This window comes from Typopeltis vanoorti, chromosome 13 (assembly GCF_054136105.1).
Source record: "Typopeltis vanoorti isolate ZY-2024b chromosome 13, IOZ_Tvanoo_1.0, whole genome shotgun sequence".
NCBI classification, from domain to species: Eukaryota; Metazoa; Arthropoda; class Arachnida; order Uropygi; family Thelyphonidae; genus Typopeltis; species Typopeltis vanoorti.
The window spans coordinates 93,523,202-93,540,964 of record NC_143561.1 but is presented as its reverse complement, the minus strand read 5'-3'; the positions used below and the strand labels follow the sequence as shown (position 1 = coordinate 93,540,964).

The window sequence follows — 17,763 nt, the reverse complement described above, 5'->3', positions numbered from 1 at the left end:
TATATAAAAATAATTTGGAAACCCTATTCCAGAGACCACCCACTTCACAGGGTAGTGATCTCATATAAATTCACCTTCCACAAATATCTAATGGGATTTGAATCTGCAGCCTGCTAGTTGCAGAGGAGGTAAGCTATCCATTCAGCAACTTATTGTTTAAGTTTTTGGTGTAATGAGTCCAATATTTTGTTTCTGTCACAGAGACAGACATCATCAGTGAAACAATGTGGGAATTGTAACACAAAAACAAAATGGAAGGCATTAGACTGAAAACCTCAAATCCTAGGAGAGGTCTAAGAATTAGTTTCTCATATCTTTCACACAACCTGTTTATTGAAGTTAAGTTGGTTTTTAAGATCTGATGATGATTAAAAAAAAAGTCATGTTTTTATTTGAATACAGTGAAGCAAGCTTTTTTTTTTCTTTCTTCCATTTGATTCTATGAAGTGTCCTTGGCATGGTCTAGCAGACATGCCAGGGACAAGCACAGAATCAAATAGGAAAAACTGCTTTATCTGCAGTAAATGCAGATGTGTTTCTTATGATGATGCAGTTTGTCCTGTCTACCAGCACTCAGTCTAATCACTTCAACTTTGCTGTTTGCATGGTGCAATTCTTATAATTCTAACCAGTACTTTAAGTCTACAACCATGGTTACTTCAGTTTTTTACTTAAAGCAGATCCTGTGAGGATTAGCTAGAAGAATAATACTGCTCTCATGGCTGATGATCCAAAAAAGTTTTTGGAATTTTAACTCATAAAATGACAACTGAAAAATATTATTCAACAAAATACACTATCTACAATAATTGTCCAGACACTTTAGCAATTTACACCAGCATGCAAACCCTAATATTGGTATGTCAACCTTTGGCTTTGATCACCTCCTGCACCCTTTGAGGGAGGATTTCCATCAAACCAGCACTGTGTTCAGTGACAGATCAAAGACGTCGCAGCTCCAACTTGTCCCACAGGTGTTTGATGGGGTTGAAGTCAGGACTCTGTGCAGGCCAGGGCAGTCGTTTAACACCCATCTCTAATACCATTCAGCTTTCTGGCATTGGGCATTGTTTTCTTGATAGTAACATGGGTCCGTTCCACAAAAACTCCAAAGCGTAGGCAGCACCTGATTATTCAGAATATCAATTTACTGAGCTGCCTTCATGGAACCATGAATAACAACCAGTGGATCCACCTCCCACATCATTACTCCGAGTACAATGCACTGTGGTAACAAGCGTTCACCAGGCTGCTTCCACATCTGCTATCAGGTGAACCTTTATTTATCAGTTCAGAGTACTGTTTACCACTGGTCAGTTGTCTAATTCACACACTCTTTGCACCAGGCTAGAAGAGCTGCCTTGTTCGTTGTTGTGATGTTTGGCTTGTGTGCCACCTGTTTCAACATCGTCCTGTCCCTCTCAGTCATTTTTGGCAGCCTCCTTGGGTGTTTTCCTGCACTAGTGATGCCATAACATCTCCATTTGTTGATTACGTCACCCATTGATTTTGGATGCTCCAGTGGAGTGGTAATGGCACGTATTGGATGGACATGCTACCTCTCTCAAAGTAACTCAGTTCACGTCATGTTGCCATACCACCTGTATTCAACTGCTATGATGAAATACTGCTTCCTACTATCTGTACACTGATTTTTATGTTATTAACAAACCCTGAAATGTTCCATAACTTCAAATGACAGGGGTGTCTGGACAATTATCGGTAAATAGTGTATAAGCTACAGCTATAGCAACCACACACAGAGGTAGTTTGCTTTAGTGAATTTTCTTTATAATAGCATTGTACCTATATAACTTCAGTCAGGACTTTTTAGTATGCTCACTAAAGCAAACTTGGGACTAGAGAAGTAGTTCGTTACGTCACAAGGTTCACTATAAAAATGAAAAGCTGTATTCTAACTCCACCTGAATTCCATGTGCCACCACACATGCCTGATAATACCATACATGAGATGAAAAATGGAAAATCTCTTGGCAAAGATGAGAAAAATGTTGAACTTAAAATTTTGACCAGAAGAATTGTTGTCTATTCTGGTGAAGCAACAACAATGTCCATTTCAGTAGCTAAAATAGAAAGGTAATATTTTACACAAGATGAACTGTAAATCAGATATAAGCAACTATATATCAATTAGTTTTGCGGAAAAACCTGCATGCATTAAATCAAAAAATATAAAACCTCTATACATAAATTTTATGTGAGCTATAATAATGCATTTGACTCCATAGCCCATGTTGCTCTTATAAGTTTTTGAGTTTACTCTTCAGTAATCAACATCTAGCAGAATACTTGTGATCCAGTCATCCTAAGATTTTTTACCTTCGATAGCAGAGTTGAAAGGGGTTAAATATATTAAACTAATCCCAGCTGTTTGTCACAGAAAGAAAGGAAAAGAGTGGTAAACAAAGTGACCTAATAACCCCTAGACTTTTTTACAGCTACACTTAAACGTGTTTAGAAAACAACTGTACCCACTGAACTAAACAATGCTTGCAGACTGATGGGACTTGAAATTAATTTTACAAAAACAAAATTCACGTTCTAGTTGAAAAATCTCTGTTTTGCTAGATAGCTTCAACATTGAATATGTGCCAGAGTATGCCTATCTGGGTCAAATAATAGACAAGACATAGAAATACAGTCTGGAATAATTAGTGGAGATTTAGCCAGTGATTTTTCCATCTCTCTCTCCTAAAAAGAAGCTATTAGATTCCATATATTGTCCACACTGACATACAATACCCAAACTTGGAGCCTGCCAACAAGCAGTGGAACTATTATTACACAAGAAAAGTATTCTATTTTTGGTTTAGTTTTCAAATTTAAGAATCAGTCCATCAAATTCAAAGTATTTTGGAGAAAAAAAAAACATTCCCAGCATTAGTTAAGTCAAAAAACTATATGGTTAAAATGGAACTAGGTTAGTCAACATGAGGGATGGACAGTTCTTACTGTGGTTAAATTTGGATTTCCAGAGAGAACAAGATGAGATGGAGAAATAAGATCATAGGAATAGCAGGAAACAACTGGATGAGGCTGTTGCCCAGCAGAGGAATTCTGCAGGCTGACATCATTATAATCAATATAGCAGCCATGTACATAAAATAATTCTCAATGATCAAAAAAAATAAAAAGTTACCTGGAAGAATTACTGATCCAACTGTGGAATGATCCATCTTTACAACCATTTTATTGTGGTAAACCTGGAATGGAAAGAAAAGTTATTATCTGCTATATACTTGTGTGTGAAATGGATTGCATTATGTTAAAGTGCATTAACTCTTCTGGCTGGTTTGCATGTTTTGTGAAGGAAAACGTGCAATCTCTAATCCTTTAGTTAAAAAGTCCTTATAAATGTTAACCTTACAGTATCTCAGTAGATAATTATAAAGACCAAAAAAAGGTACAGAAAAATTGTGAATATTTTTGATCAAGTTTAAGAATTGGTTCATCAAATTCAAATATTCACACACATTTTTTTTATAGACTTAAATCTTAAGGCAGTTGAAATCCTATCATTCTAATTTACTTTGTTATCTGGTTAGTCTACTTTGTAGAGGGGGGGGGGGGCTCACTTCCAGGAGTAGAATCCACATCTAATGTTCTTTGCATTCTAGATGAATTTGAGCCCATATCTTTTCAAAAGATGTGATCACTGCTGAGACAGTATAAGAAAATACTCTTTTAAACAAATATAGTTCCAAAATTGAGACCAGCAACTGATCTTTCTGACTCTTAGATAGGTGTTCTCACAAAGGAGTTTTGACCACTCACAAACTACATATTACTGAATTGAACTATTTATTTACAGTTTTTATAGGTGTTTCTTTCACATCTCATATCATACTGCTTTTCACCAAACTGCATAAAAATTCATCATGATTTTTCTCTTTGTTCTTTAATTTATGGAAGCCAGTGTAGTTATAGGAGCAGCTTGGAATCTTGAGTACAGTGGCTTATCCTTAATGGTCATACTGTTGCATGTTGAATAGAAAAAAAACAGCAATAGATTGAAGGTTAGAGGTGTGCTTCTGGATCCTAAACAGGTGTCATATATTTTCAGGACTTGATAGTTGGTTACTGCCTCATCGAAATGTTTTTCTACTCAGCATTTTGTTCTGTAGGTTTTTTTGTTTTTTTTAGATTGGCCATTGGTGGCATTGCATCCTATTTTTATTGCTGTGGGCTAAAAGTACAGAGCTATGTGGCATACTGGTATTGGTTAGATTATCTGAAGAGAGGAACACCCAATTGCATAGGGCAGATGGCATCTTGGTAAGCATCTGTGCTAGACCCAATCAAATGTCAAAGAAATATTAAGAATAACCATGCAAATTTTCCAAGTCCTTCTATGGCTTGTGTCCAGTGGTGGTGGGGAGGGTAGATAAGGTTAGTTAGGAGAACTGCTGTGGAGTGAGCGAAATGGGATAATTTGATACCTGACTTTTATCTCTCTTTTTCAGGTAGACTGAATATAGACTTTCTGTACAGCTGGGCAGATTCCAGATTGTATGACAACTTGTATGGCTGTGTAGGCTGACTGCTGTGAAGCTGGGCTTTTATCTTGGACTGCTTTGGTACATCTTTGGATAGTGGAAGATAAAAGCCTATACTTCAGTTATTTAGTTGGAATAAATGCTTCCACTAGGAGAGTGAAAATAGTAATCAGACAACAAAGGAGGAATACAAATCACAGCTGTCCACTCATTTTGTAACAGTGTGGAGTCAAAGGATGAGACTGAGAGTGGCTTCAATGTTTTGTAGAAAGGGAAATGCAAACAAGGTTATAGCTTTAAGTACAGTTCAAAAGGAGAAAATATGCAGAGTTGTGGAAGGATAATGAAAGTTATCTTATATATATATATAAATCTGACCCACTCACAAAAGATCACGAGACCATAACATATTAGTACTGCAGGTTGATAAGGAGAGGACTGGTCACTATCGTCCCCCCCCAAGAGTTGGGGGGGGGGGGAGACGATAGTGACCAGTTAGGTATTCTGGTGGGTGATAGACAGTATGCATTAAATTATTGTTTCCTAAAGTGTTATCCATGGCCTGGTACCATTCAACAAAAAAAAATTATAATTTCTATATACAGGAAATATTAAGGGTGCTTAAGGGCCAAAGCTGTATAACTGAGAGGAGACCTCCACATAGCCTTTAAAGGAATGCGGAGAACCGACCAGGGCTTCTGACCTAATGTCCAATCCTCACCTTCTCGTGGTGCACCCTGTTGGGTATCTACTTGGATACTGAACGGACGAGGATGGGCTGACAATTTGGGATTTAGCCGACCAAATTGTATTCTTATTAGTTAAACCAAAATAAAAAATGATGGTACAACATGACAAAATTTCATGCTGGTGAGGCATCGCCCGGTTAAACAAGGCCCCCGTTGTTTTCGCCAGGGAACCAGGGCGAACAGCGAAAAGTCAGCTACTGGAACAAATCTGAAAACAAACCCCAACTCAACATCACCAGAATTAAAGATCGGTACTATCAACGTAAGAAGCCTGAATGGCAAAGAAATGGAGCTAGCTGAGGAATTAGATAAGTACCAGATCGACATAATAGGGGTGACTGAAACAAAAAAGACCAAAATTGGTGAGATCTTTCTGAGCAATAAATACAAAATGTTATATTCAGGCAATGACAATCAAGGAAAAGAAGAAGTAGCCATAGTATTCAACACAAAATACGAGGCTAATCTTCTTGAACGGCAGTCAGTCTCAAGTAGAGTAATGTGGGCAAATATGAGAATGGGGAACTGAACAATGAGACTTATTTGTGCCTATGGTCCCACAGAAGGTTCTACTAAGGTAGAAATGGAGGAATTTTTTGATGCTTTGGAAAAAGCAACTGACACAATGAAAAAGGAAAAGCTGGTCCTTGTTGGGGATCTAAATAGCAGAGTAGGAAATGATTGTCAGACATACAAAATTATTTTGGAAAAATTTGGAGAAAAGAGCAAAGCTAATGATAATGGCAAATAACTGTAGGATTTCTGCTTAGGACATGGACTGGTTATTACTAACACCATGTTCCAACATAAAAATGTGCACAAATTCACATGGAGAAAAGAGGCAAGGAATAAGAAAAGTCTCATTGACCATGTTATTGTTGATAGTGATGATTTCTCCTTGGTGCAGGACAACAGAGTGTACAGAGGATTTGAAATTGGAAGCGATCACTATTTAGTCTTGAGCAGGATAAAATTGAATTTCATATTGAAAAGAATAACATGTATAACATGTAAGAAAGTTTTAAAACGAATAAAAGTTGAGCAGCTCTCAGATGTGAACTGTAGATTAAACTACACAAAGATTATTGAAGAAAAAATGAAAGAGTTTGAGAACAGGAACCAAACCTTGGAGATTCAGTGGCAAGCCTCGAAGAAAACCCTGATTGATTCAGCCAGAGAGGCATGTGGTGAGGTTGTCTGTAAGGATAGAAAAATCAGGACTCCATGGGGGACACTGGAAGTTAAATAGGCAGTGAAGGAAAAGAAGAAATCATATCAAAAGTTCCTGGCAAATAAGTCAGCTTTTGCTCTTAGAGAATACAGAGATAAATGTAAGAAAGCGAAACACTGTGTAAAACTAGCTAAACAAAAGTCATGGGAGGACTTTGGCAAGAATATAGAAAATAAATATCAAGAAGGTGGCAAAATATTCTGGAGGTTGTTGAAGACGCTTAGGAATGGAGGAAAGAGTGCTGTAAAAGGAGTTAGAGATGATAAAGGTGACATGAAAACAGGAGAAAAAGATATCCTTCAAGTATGGAGTAATTATTTCGAGAAATTGCTAAATGAAACAAGGAGTGATGACAGCACAGTGGTAAAAAAAACACTGACCAGGCAGGAATAGATATCCATACTTGAAGTAGAAAAAGCCATCAAAGGCTTTGAAATGTGGAAAAGGCAGCTGGAGTAGATGATATTCGACCAGAAATGCTGAAGTATGGTGGTATAAGAGTCTTACAGTGGCTGCACTGCATAGTTCAGAAAGTCTGGACAAAGGGATGAATTCCCAATGATTGGAGTAGAGCTCTCATAGTATCCATATATAAAAATGGAAATAAAACTGAATGTGAGAATTACAGAGGTATTTCCCTACTGAGTGTTCCTGGCAAGATCTATGCAAGTATACTTGAGAAACGGTTGAGAAGAATTGTGGAAGAAAAGCTTGGTGAAGAACAAGCTGGATTCAGGCCAAACAGAGGCTGTCAGGATCAGATCTTCACTTTACGACAAATAGCCGAGAAAGCATGGGAACATAACAAAGATCTGTATTTAAGTTTTGTCGATTTGGAAAAGGCATATGATAAGGTGCCAAGAGAGAAGCTATTCAACACGGTGCAGTTATATGGTGTCAATGGGGTATTATATCAAGCAATACTTAGTCTTTATTTGAGTTGTAAGTCAGCAGTTAGAATTGAAGGACGTACAGGAAGATGGTTTAATGTTAAATCTGGTGTGAGACAAGGATGTACATTATCCCCTCTGTTATTCATTATCTATATGGATCACATTATGAAGGAAAGTGGTATTAAATATGATATCAGAATTGGAATGTTAATGTCAGCTCTTTGCTTTATGCAGACGATGTTATACTTATCAATAAATCCGCTACAAGTCTGCAAGATTCTCTGACTATATTGAATAGATGTTGTAATAGATATGGTATGAAGGCCAGCAATAAAAAGACAAAGACAATGAAAATAGGCAGAATCATTGAAAATGTCAACTGTGTTGTGAATGGAGAACCTTTGGAACAAGTAAAACATTTCAGCTACTTAGGCACGATTTTTACTGAAAGTGGTAAATTAAATATAGAAATAGACAACAGAATCAGCAAAGCTGGTATGGTGGGAAGTCAATTGAATAAATTCATATGGAATAAGAGAGAAATTAGTCGGAACACTAAATTAGCTGTATACAAGACAATGTTCAAACCAATTTTAACTTATGGATCTGAGAGCTGGGTCAGAAGTAAAACACTTGACCACAGATATGAGAGGCCTGAGAAAGATTATAGGTGTGAACAGATGGCATCAATGGCAATATCATATTAAAAACGAAGATATTAGGAAAGAACTTGACATTGTCAGCATCCAGGAATGTGTTAGCAGAGCTAATCTCAGATGGTATGGTCACCTAAACAGAATGGGCGAGGAAAGATTAGCAAAACAAGTGTTCTCTGCCAGGTTAGCAGCAAAACGACCCAGAGGAAGACCAAGATATAGGTGGATTGATATGGTACAAAGTGCCTTAGACGATAGAAATATAAGATCTGATAATGTTGGAGTCTTGACAAAACAGACTGATTTGGAGGAAAATTGTAGATAGGAAGTTAGTAATGATATAACTTTTTCATGTAGTACTATCATATCCTGTACACCCCTTGTGGGTACATGGCTTATATATATATAGAAATATAATCTTATATAGAAATATAAGATCTGATAATGTTGGAGTCTTGACAAAACAGACTGATTTGGAGGAAAATTGTAGATAGGAAGTTAGTAATGATATAACTTTTTCATGTAGTACTATCATATCCTGTACACCCCTTGTGGGTACATGGCAGGAATTTGATGAGGAGGAAATATTAAATTTTTACTTTTGGGGGGGGGGGGGGTTCTGCTCAGTGAATGAATCCATGTTTGATGGCAGCAGCAAGGAAAACTTGATGAGTCTATCTATCAACATTAGGACACACATTTATTAACACTTGAATCATGAGAAATTCATTACTCAGCTGTGGATTTTTCATCTCATATATAGACAAATCAGCCATGAGTGGTAGACAGTAATGTTGTGTTGTGTGTTGGAGGATCGATTATGTGTCGGAGACAGTGAGTTGGGTGTAGTGGAGTAGCGTGCCCTCTGTCAATGAGTCACTAATATTTCCATATATTTAATTTGCCATCTACGCACTAAACATCATGCCTAAATAGCTGAAATGTTTTACTTGTGGGTTCTCCATTTAGGATGTAGTTGATGTCATCATCATAAAATTCCTGACGTGTACCCTCAAGGGGTGTACAGGATATGATAGTACTACATGAAAAATTTACATCATTACTAACTTCCTATCTACAATTTTCCTCCAAATCGATCTGTTACCTGTCAAGACCCCAACATTATCATATCTTATATTTCTATCTTCTAAGGCACTTTTTAAATATCAATCCACCTATATCTTGGTCTTCCTCAGGATCTTTTCCCCTGCCAAACTGGCAGAGAACACCTGTTTTGCTAATCATCTCTCTCCCATTCTGCTTAAGTGACCAAACCACCTGAGATTAGTTCTGTTAACACATTCCTGAATGCTAACAATGTCAAGTTCTTTCCTAATATCTTCATTTTTAATACGATACTGCCATTGATGCCATCTTTCTCAGGACTCTCATGTCTGCAGTCTCTAGTCTTTGGTCAAGTGTTTTATTTCTAACCCAGCTCTCAGATCCATAAGTGAAAATTAGTTTGATCACTATCTTATACAGCTAGTTTAGTGTTTTGATTAATCTCTCTTTTATTCCATATAAATCTATTCAGTTGATTTCCTACCATACCACACCAGCTTTGCTAAATATCTGCTGTCTATTTCCAAATTTAATGTGCCTAAATAGTTGAAATGTTTTACTTGTTCTATACGTTCTCAATTCAGGATGCAGTTGATGTTTTCAGTGCTTCTGCCTATTTTCATTGTCTTTGTCTTGTTATTGCTGACCTTCATACCATATCTATTACAACAGCTATTCAATTTAGTCAGGGATTCTTGCAGACTTGTAGCAGATTTATTTAGAAGTATATCATCATATGCATAAAGCAAAGAGCTCACATTAACATCTCCAATTTTGATATCATGTTTAATACCACTTTCCTTCATAATGTGATCCATATAGATAATGAATAACAGAGGGGAAAATATACATCCTTGTCTGACAATAGATTTAACATTAAACCACCTTCCTGTATTTCCTTCAATTCTAACTGCTGATTTACAACTCAAATAAAGACTAAGTATTGCTTGATATAATACCCCAATGACACCATACAACTGTAGTGTTTTGAAAAGCTTCTCTCTTGGCACCTTGTCATATGCCTTTCCAGATCTATAAAACTTAAATACAGATCTTTTAACCAGTCCATGTCCAGAGCAGAAACCCAACAGGTCTTCTTCTTTGGTGCATCAATCCGAAAATTGGTAAATATAGCAGCACATCACAACATCCTGTCTTGTGACTTCCTTTTTATCTCTTCATAACTCTTAGCGCCAGTTAGCATCATTATGTTATTTATATATGAAATTCTTGGTCTGTCTTGTGGCCTCTTTCCTTCTACAGTCCCCTCCATTATTTCCGTAATACGTCCCCCATGCCTCAAATGGTGTCTAATTAGGCTTTTTCTTCTCTTATTGATGTGTTTCATTAATGACCGCTCTTCATGAACTATATTCAGAACTTCTTCATTACTTTTTTTTTCTGTCAAACTAATTTTCATCATCTTTCTCCAGCACCAAATTTCAAATGCCTCCAACTTTTTCATGTCTTGTTTTGTTAGAGTCCAGGCCTCACAACCATATAATGCAATGCTCCATATGTATGGTTTCACTAAAGTCCTTAACTGGTAAAAATGTTTCTTCTGTTATAGAATGCTTTTTTGGTTAGGATTATTTGTGCTTTAATATCTGATTGGTTTCTTCCACAAAAAAAAAAAAAAAAAAAAAAAAAAAAAAAAAAAAAAAATCCAACAGGTATTTGCTATTATTATTACCTTTTTTCTCCAAATTTTCCCAAAATATTTTTGTATGTCTGACAATCATTTTCTACTCTGCTATTTAAATCCCCAACAAGGACCAATTTTGTATTGTGTCAGTTGCTTTCTCTAAATCCTCAAAAAAATTGCTCCACTTGAACCTTCTGTGGGACCATAAGCACAAATAAGTCTCATTGTCCAGTTCTCCATTCTGATATTTGCCCACATCACTCTACTTGAAATTGCCTGCCATTCAAGATTAGCCTTGTATTTAGTGTTGAATACTGTGGCCACTCGTTCTTCTTGATTGTCATTGTCTGAATATGACATTTTGTATTTATTGCTCAGAAAGTTCTCACCAGTTTTTGTCTTTTTTGTTGCAGTTACCCTTATTATGTCGATCTGGTTCTTATCCAATTCCTCAGCTAGCTCCATTTCTTTGCCATTCAGGCTTCTTATGTTGATAATACTGATCTTGAACTATGGTAATGTTGAGTTCGGGTGTGTTTTAGGATTTGTTCCAGTAGCTGATTTTTCACTGTTCACCCCGGTTTCTTGGTGAAAACAACGGGGGCCTTGTTTAACTGGGCAACACCCAGCTGGCATGATATTCTGTCATGTTGCCATCATTTATATTGTGGTTTAAGCCAATAAGAATACAATTTTGTCAGCTAAATCCCAAATTTCCAGCCCATCCTCATTCGTTCGGTATCCAGGTATATACTTAACAGGGTGCACCACGAGAAGGTAAGGATTGGACATGAGGTCGGAAGCCCTGGTTGGTTCTCCACATTCCTTTAAAGGCTATGTGGAGGTCTCCTCTCAGTTATACAGCTTTGACCATTAAGCACAGTTGTTGTTGATGTTTCTGGTTATTTTCATACCAAATTTGTTACAGCAGTTATTCAATTCAGGCAGGGAATCCTACAGACTTGTAGTGGGTTTATTTAAGAGTATAACATCATCTGCATAAAGTAATCCGTGGAGGTAATGTGCACCTTTGTCTCACATCTGATTTAACATCCAACTATTTCTGTCCGGTTCTCCATTCTGATATTTGCCCACATCTCTCTCTCTCTCTCTACTTGATACTTCCTGCCATTCAAGAAGGTTATCCTCATATTTAGTGTTGAATACTGTAGGTAATCCTTTTTCCTTATTGTTATTGCCTGAATGTAATACCTTATATTTGTTACTCGGAAAAAAATCTTCCCTATCATGTTGATCTGGCTCTTATCCAATTTTCTGATAATTCCATTTCTTTTCCATTGATGTTTGTGTCAATGGTCCCATTCTTAAACTCTGCTGATGTGGGGATTGGGATTTGTTTCAATTGATACCTTTTCACCTTTCACCCTAATTCTCTGACAAAAAATAACTGGGACCTTGTTTAACGTGTTGCCCCAGCTGGGTTGAATTTTGGTTTAAGCCAATAAGAATACAATTTGATCAGCTAAATCCCAAATTGTCAGCCCATCCTTGTTCATTCAGTATTCAGTTAGATACTTATTAATAGAGTGCACCACGAGAAGGTGAGGATTGGACATTAGGTCAGAAACCCTGGTTAGTGAATAAACTAAAACATCACATATGTCCCTGAAGCTTAATTTTAATAGATGCTATACATCATTCATTGGTAACAAATACTAATTGAATAGGAAAAGGAAGAGTTACTGTTTTTTTGACTTCAACTAAGTCATGCAATTATGGAATGAAGGAACATGAAATAAATTACTATACCTGTGGATCGCTAAAAACTTCAGCTATGCTGTTGATTGGACCATGAGGAATGCCTGAAGTTTCAAGAATTTGCAACCAGTGACCAGTTGGCTTTTCTGAAAATCTAAAATTAAACCATTCAAATCATAAATAAATATAATGTTAAAACAATTTTACATTAATGTAGCTTATTTTAAGAAATAATTTTTAACTTGCTCGATACTTAAATTTATATGAAATGGAAAAATAAATAAATAAAAATACAGCCTTCACTTCTAATATTTTAAAATAAACAGAAAATACATAACACACTCATAATTTGTTATTTTTAAAAAAATCTGAATATTTTTAATAATATGCATGTCATGTAATTTAATTAGTTATCAGTAATTAATGAAATAGACATCACATGTTAAGGAAGAAAGTACTTCATTGTCAAGAATATGTAAATTATATATAAAAAAAAAACCCTCAGAAATTTTCTAATAAAGACAATGAATGCAAATTCTTAATTCAAATTCAAATTCTAAATATCTAAATAATAGTTAATTTTCATTAATCTTTGTGGTCAAGAATTAACGATTTCTAAATAAGAAATAATTTGACCAATAAAAAATGTTCTAATTCCAGCATCTTTCAATAGTACTATAGGTGGGCTAAGAATTAGTTAATTTGGAAACGGCTCTAGAAAAACAAATACAGAATGACAAGGTTTAAAATAAGCAGGGTGATGGACTCACACCAGGCAAAGAAATTCATTCACAAACATCCATACTTGAAATGAGATTTGAATCCTGTTGGGTTGGAGAGTAGAATTGCCATCCACTGGTTTTTTTTTTTTTTTTTTTTTTTTTAATACATATAAAGATTGTTTCAAAGAACAGAATAAAGTGGAGGAGGTGAACAAAGAAAAATTTGTTTTGCAAATTTGGAATTGAACTATGGATGGGTGGTAGCAGGCCACTGCACAGAAGTTAGCCTTTAGAAAAAACTGTGAGATGATGGCAGTCATGTATGTGTATATATATATATAGAAAGCTATAGGTTCTCAGAGGTCCACCCCCCCCTTCCAAAAAATGTGAAACAATATTTTAAGGGTTAACAGTAGTTGTTCAGAGGTGATATGTATATCACTAGAGATTGAAGTTATCCAGAAGATAAAACAGTATTTAAAGTTATAAAAGTAGAAATTCTGGAACTTTTGTTCGTTTATATAGAGCACAGATTTTCAAATCAGAAAGTTTTAAAATTAATACCAGGCCCAGAGAGTAAGAACATGGCAGTAATCTCTTGAAGCAATCTCTCTAGACTCTTAAACAAATATAGGATACAGGCGTAGTGAGCACTAATGAAACTGGTTAAGTAGATTTGAAATTAAACTGCATATCAGTGCTAACTAGTAGCTTTTTGGTTTTTAATAAGTTTGGGGTGGGGTGGGAGGGATGCTTATGCTAATCTACAAAAAAGAGGGGGCATGAGGCAGAAATAGTGTGATAAAGAATAAAGTAAATCTTATAGACTAATTATGTGCAGTATCTGTGGCATTCTGTACAATTTTTAGAGAAACCAGACTCGAAGAAAAGTTATAAAAGATTTTTGTATTTATCTTTAAGAAATGCTATATTCAAACCAATCCAGGTACACAGAAAAGGCCTTGGTGGTTAAATGGATAACATTCAAAGTATCTAGTGAGAAATATTTATTCAGCATAATTGTTTACTTGCTTAAGATTATTTATCTTCAGCAAAATCCACACATTGCTCTTCAGAAACAAAATTCTACTCACAAACACTTAAAATTATCAAAGCTGATAGTTTTTCAACAGAATTCAACTCCACATTAAATTTCCTAATGTTATTTTCTCATTTACTAAATTCAGTTATCATAAAATTAATTCATAACCGAAGGTAAAAATATTTCACCAAAAACAAAATTATGGATTTGTTTATATTTCTGAGCCTTCAAATTTAATATTACTAGGAATAAACCCTTGTGCTTGCTACTACTCACTAGTCCTATGTAGCATGAGGTACTCCTAACTTCGTTGTGTTTTAAAAGGAAAAACTGCATAAAAATTGTAAGGTCAAACTACTAAAAAAAAAGAAAAAAGTAGTTTTTCATTAACTCATAAGAATACAGAATGTTCATTTTATTCAGAAACCAATTTTCTCAAATGCTATAGACTTATTTCAACAATCATTCATCGTTAATACAGTAGAGTGCTCATTATGCCTATAGCACAAGTGATTTGAAATGGAATGATTACAGCTTAGTGAGAAACTATTTTAATCAGATTTAGTTTGGTTGGAATTATAGCCAACTAGGGTAAGGCCAGTTCATCTGCTTTGAGGGAGTAATTTCCAGAAGGAAAATACCTTCATATAAGACTGACTAATTCACCTTCAGTCTAGTCTTTATAAAAGTTCCTGGGTAAGATTCACTCACATCTAACTGAAGCCAAATGTAGCAGTGGTGTTACTTTTATCAGGAAGTAAAAGGCCATCTGCTAAAACTAAATTAAAAGGGAAAAAAAAGCAAAATTTTAAGTTCTACACTTTTACTATCCTGGAGAGATATTATTATTGTATGGACACCTTCATTGAATTCAAAGACATTGTGGGAGACCCAATTTATCCACACAATCAATCCATACTTCTCCTTGAACTCATTAACAGACAAAGTGCTAACAACTGACTATGGTGACCCATTTCATTCATTCACAACTCTCCAAGTGAAAAGTTTAGTCCTCATGCCCCTACTAACCACACTTTTACTCAACTTCCAGGGATGACCTCGTGTTCTGTCCCCTCTAGCAAAGTGTTAAAACATTTCTTCTGCATCAGTTCTATAAAACCCTTTAAGTAACTTAAATGTTTCTATCATATCCCCTTTTTTCATCTATCAACTAACTTCTGCAGTCCACACAACCTCAATCTATCTACATAGGGAATGCTCCAAAGACCAATCACCACTGTTGAATCCTCTCCATCACTTCCTCATCCTGGAGCCCTTCAGCACAATAATCCAGATGTGGACATATCATGACCTTATAGAGAGGAATAGCAACTTCCTTATCTGTACTTGGGTGTTCTTCAATAGCCAAGTAATCTCATGAGCAACTTGAACAATATGTCCTCTAAACTTCAACTCTCTGTCTACTGCCACTCCTAAATCTCTAGCTTCATCTATTTCCTGGAGTACAGTTCCATGAATGTGGCCAAAATGCATAACTTTCTCCACATTAAACTGACATCCATTATCTTTTTTCCCATACTGACATCCTATTTAAATCATCCTGCAAGCTCTCCACATCATCACCTTGATTCACAATTGCTCAACCTAATTTTGCATCACCAGCGAACAACCGAATAATCATTCAGGTTATTTTCTATACCATTTATGTACAAATTAAATAGTAGTGGTTCTAGCACAGAACCTTGCAGCACACCACTCATCATCTGGATTCTGCTCCTCCATATACCATTTTTGATATCTGTCCAACAGTCAACCTGTTTTCACATAAACAGTGTCATATCCATCCCCATTTCCTCTAAGTTGCATAAGAGAGTTTCATATGGGATACAGTCAAATGCCTTTGCAAAATCCATTACAAAAAGTTAGTAAATTACTAAAGCATGGCTGCCCCTCAGAATATTATATTCCTATCCACCCATTCTTGAATTCTCTTTTTGACTAATTTTCCAGTACTTTTACCATCTCTCCTGGGATACTGATCAGTCTATAATTTGTTACTGCAGTCTTAGAACCTCCCCTATGCAAGAGAATAATTTTGCCCTCTTTTCACTCCCTTGGAACTCTACCAGAGCCGAGACTTAAAGAGCCTAGTCAGACATTCCACAGTTGTATTCACATCAAGATTCTTGGTGTATATTTTGAGAATTTGCATTAACCTTACTTGTATGATATACCCTTGCAAAGTGGTCACTCAGTAACTCAACTATTTTATCTGCTTCTGTCATCTTGTAATCATCAGCACTCATTAAGGTTATTTTCCATAGTCATTGTTCCTCTTACTTTCCACATAGCAAAAGAACTCTTTGGAATTTTCCTTGGCCTGCTTCTTTTTGTAATCTGATTTTGCCTTCTGGTCACCTTCCTCTTTATATACCCTCCACAACATTTTCTTTTTCTGAAGCTCATGCTCAATGATATTACTCATCCATCTAACTCCTACCTGATTAACCCTCCTTACCTTAGGTATACAATTTAATATAGCTTCCTCTAGATGCCCCTTAACTATCTCCCATGCACTACTAGCATCTTTCCCTTGCTGCAGGGTTTTATGCCATGGGACAGCCTCAAGCTTCTTCCTAACCTTGTCACAATCACTTGCCTTGTAATATCACATATACCCCTTCTTGACAGAGTATTCTTCATATTTTACAATCTCCCCAGTAAAGACAGCATGGTCACTTTTGCCACCTTGGTTATGGATAGCTCTTCTGATCCTATGACCAGGCCCAATACTCTCGTTCCACTAGTCCCCTCCATCACATGCTGCCTCAAGTAATTATCTCTCAGCAGGTGTATAAATTTCATTTTCTTCCTGCCATGCGATTGCCTTTCTTTCCAATCTATATCTCTTTACTTGACCCTCCCCCCCCCACAATAATAATCATCCATACATATCTCCCAGATCATCCCTGGAACCCCCTGGCCTATAGCAGCAACTAAAAATATATTTTGTCTTATTAGCCCTGATCTCACATCATCATCATCAAATTCCTGAAGGGGTGTACAGGATATGATAGTACTACATCAAAAATTTACATCATTACTAACTTCCTATCTACAATTTTCCTCCAAATAAGTCTATTACTTGTCAAGACTCCAATATCATCATTATCAGATCTTATATTTCTATCGTCTAAGGCACATCGTATATCAATCCACCTATATCTTGGTCTTCCTCTGGGTCGTTTTCCTGCCAACCTGGCAGAGAACACTTGTTTTGCTAATCTTTCCTCATCCATTCTGTTTAAATGACCATACCACATGAGATTAGCTCTGCTAATGCATTCCTGGATGCTGACAATGTCGAGTTCTTTCTTAATATCCTCGTTTTTAATATGATATTGCCATTGATGCCATCTGTTTACACCCTCTAATCTTTCTCAGGACTCTCATATCTGTGGTCTTTGGTCAAGTGTTTTACTTCTGACCCAGCTCTCAGATCCATAAGTTAAAATTGGTTTGAACACTGTCTTGTATACAGCTAATTTAGTGTTCTGACTAAT

General features: G+C 36.1%; 1 protein-coding gene across 1 annotated transcript in view; it reads right to left on the bottom strand.

Annotated features, from left to right (window-relative positions):
- Positions 1-17,763, bottom strand: part of LOC150100374 (succinyl-CoA:glutarate CoA-transferase) — a 152,517-nt gene that overhangs the window by 28,334 nt on the left and 106,420 nt on the right. Inside the window, exons 10-11 of the mRNA XM_090402297.1 lie at positions 12,527-12,629; positions 3,161-3,224 (exon numbers count right to left, since the gene is read on the bottom strand). Of these exons, the coding sequence (XP_090258423.1) occupies positions 3,161-3,224; positions 12,527-12,629 (167 nt within the window). The remainder of the gene's footprint in view (positions 1-3,160; positions 3,225-12,526; positions 12,630-17,763) is intronic.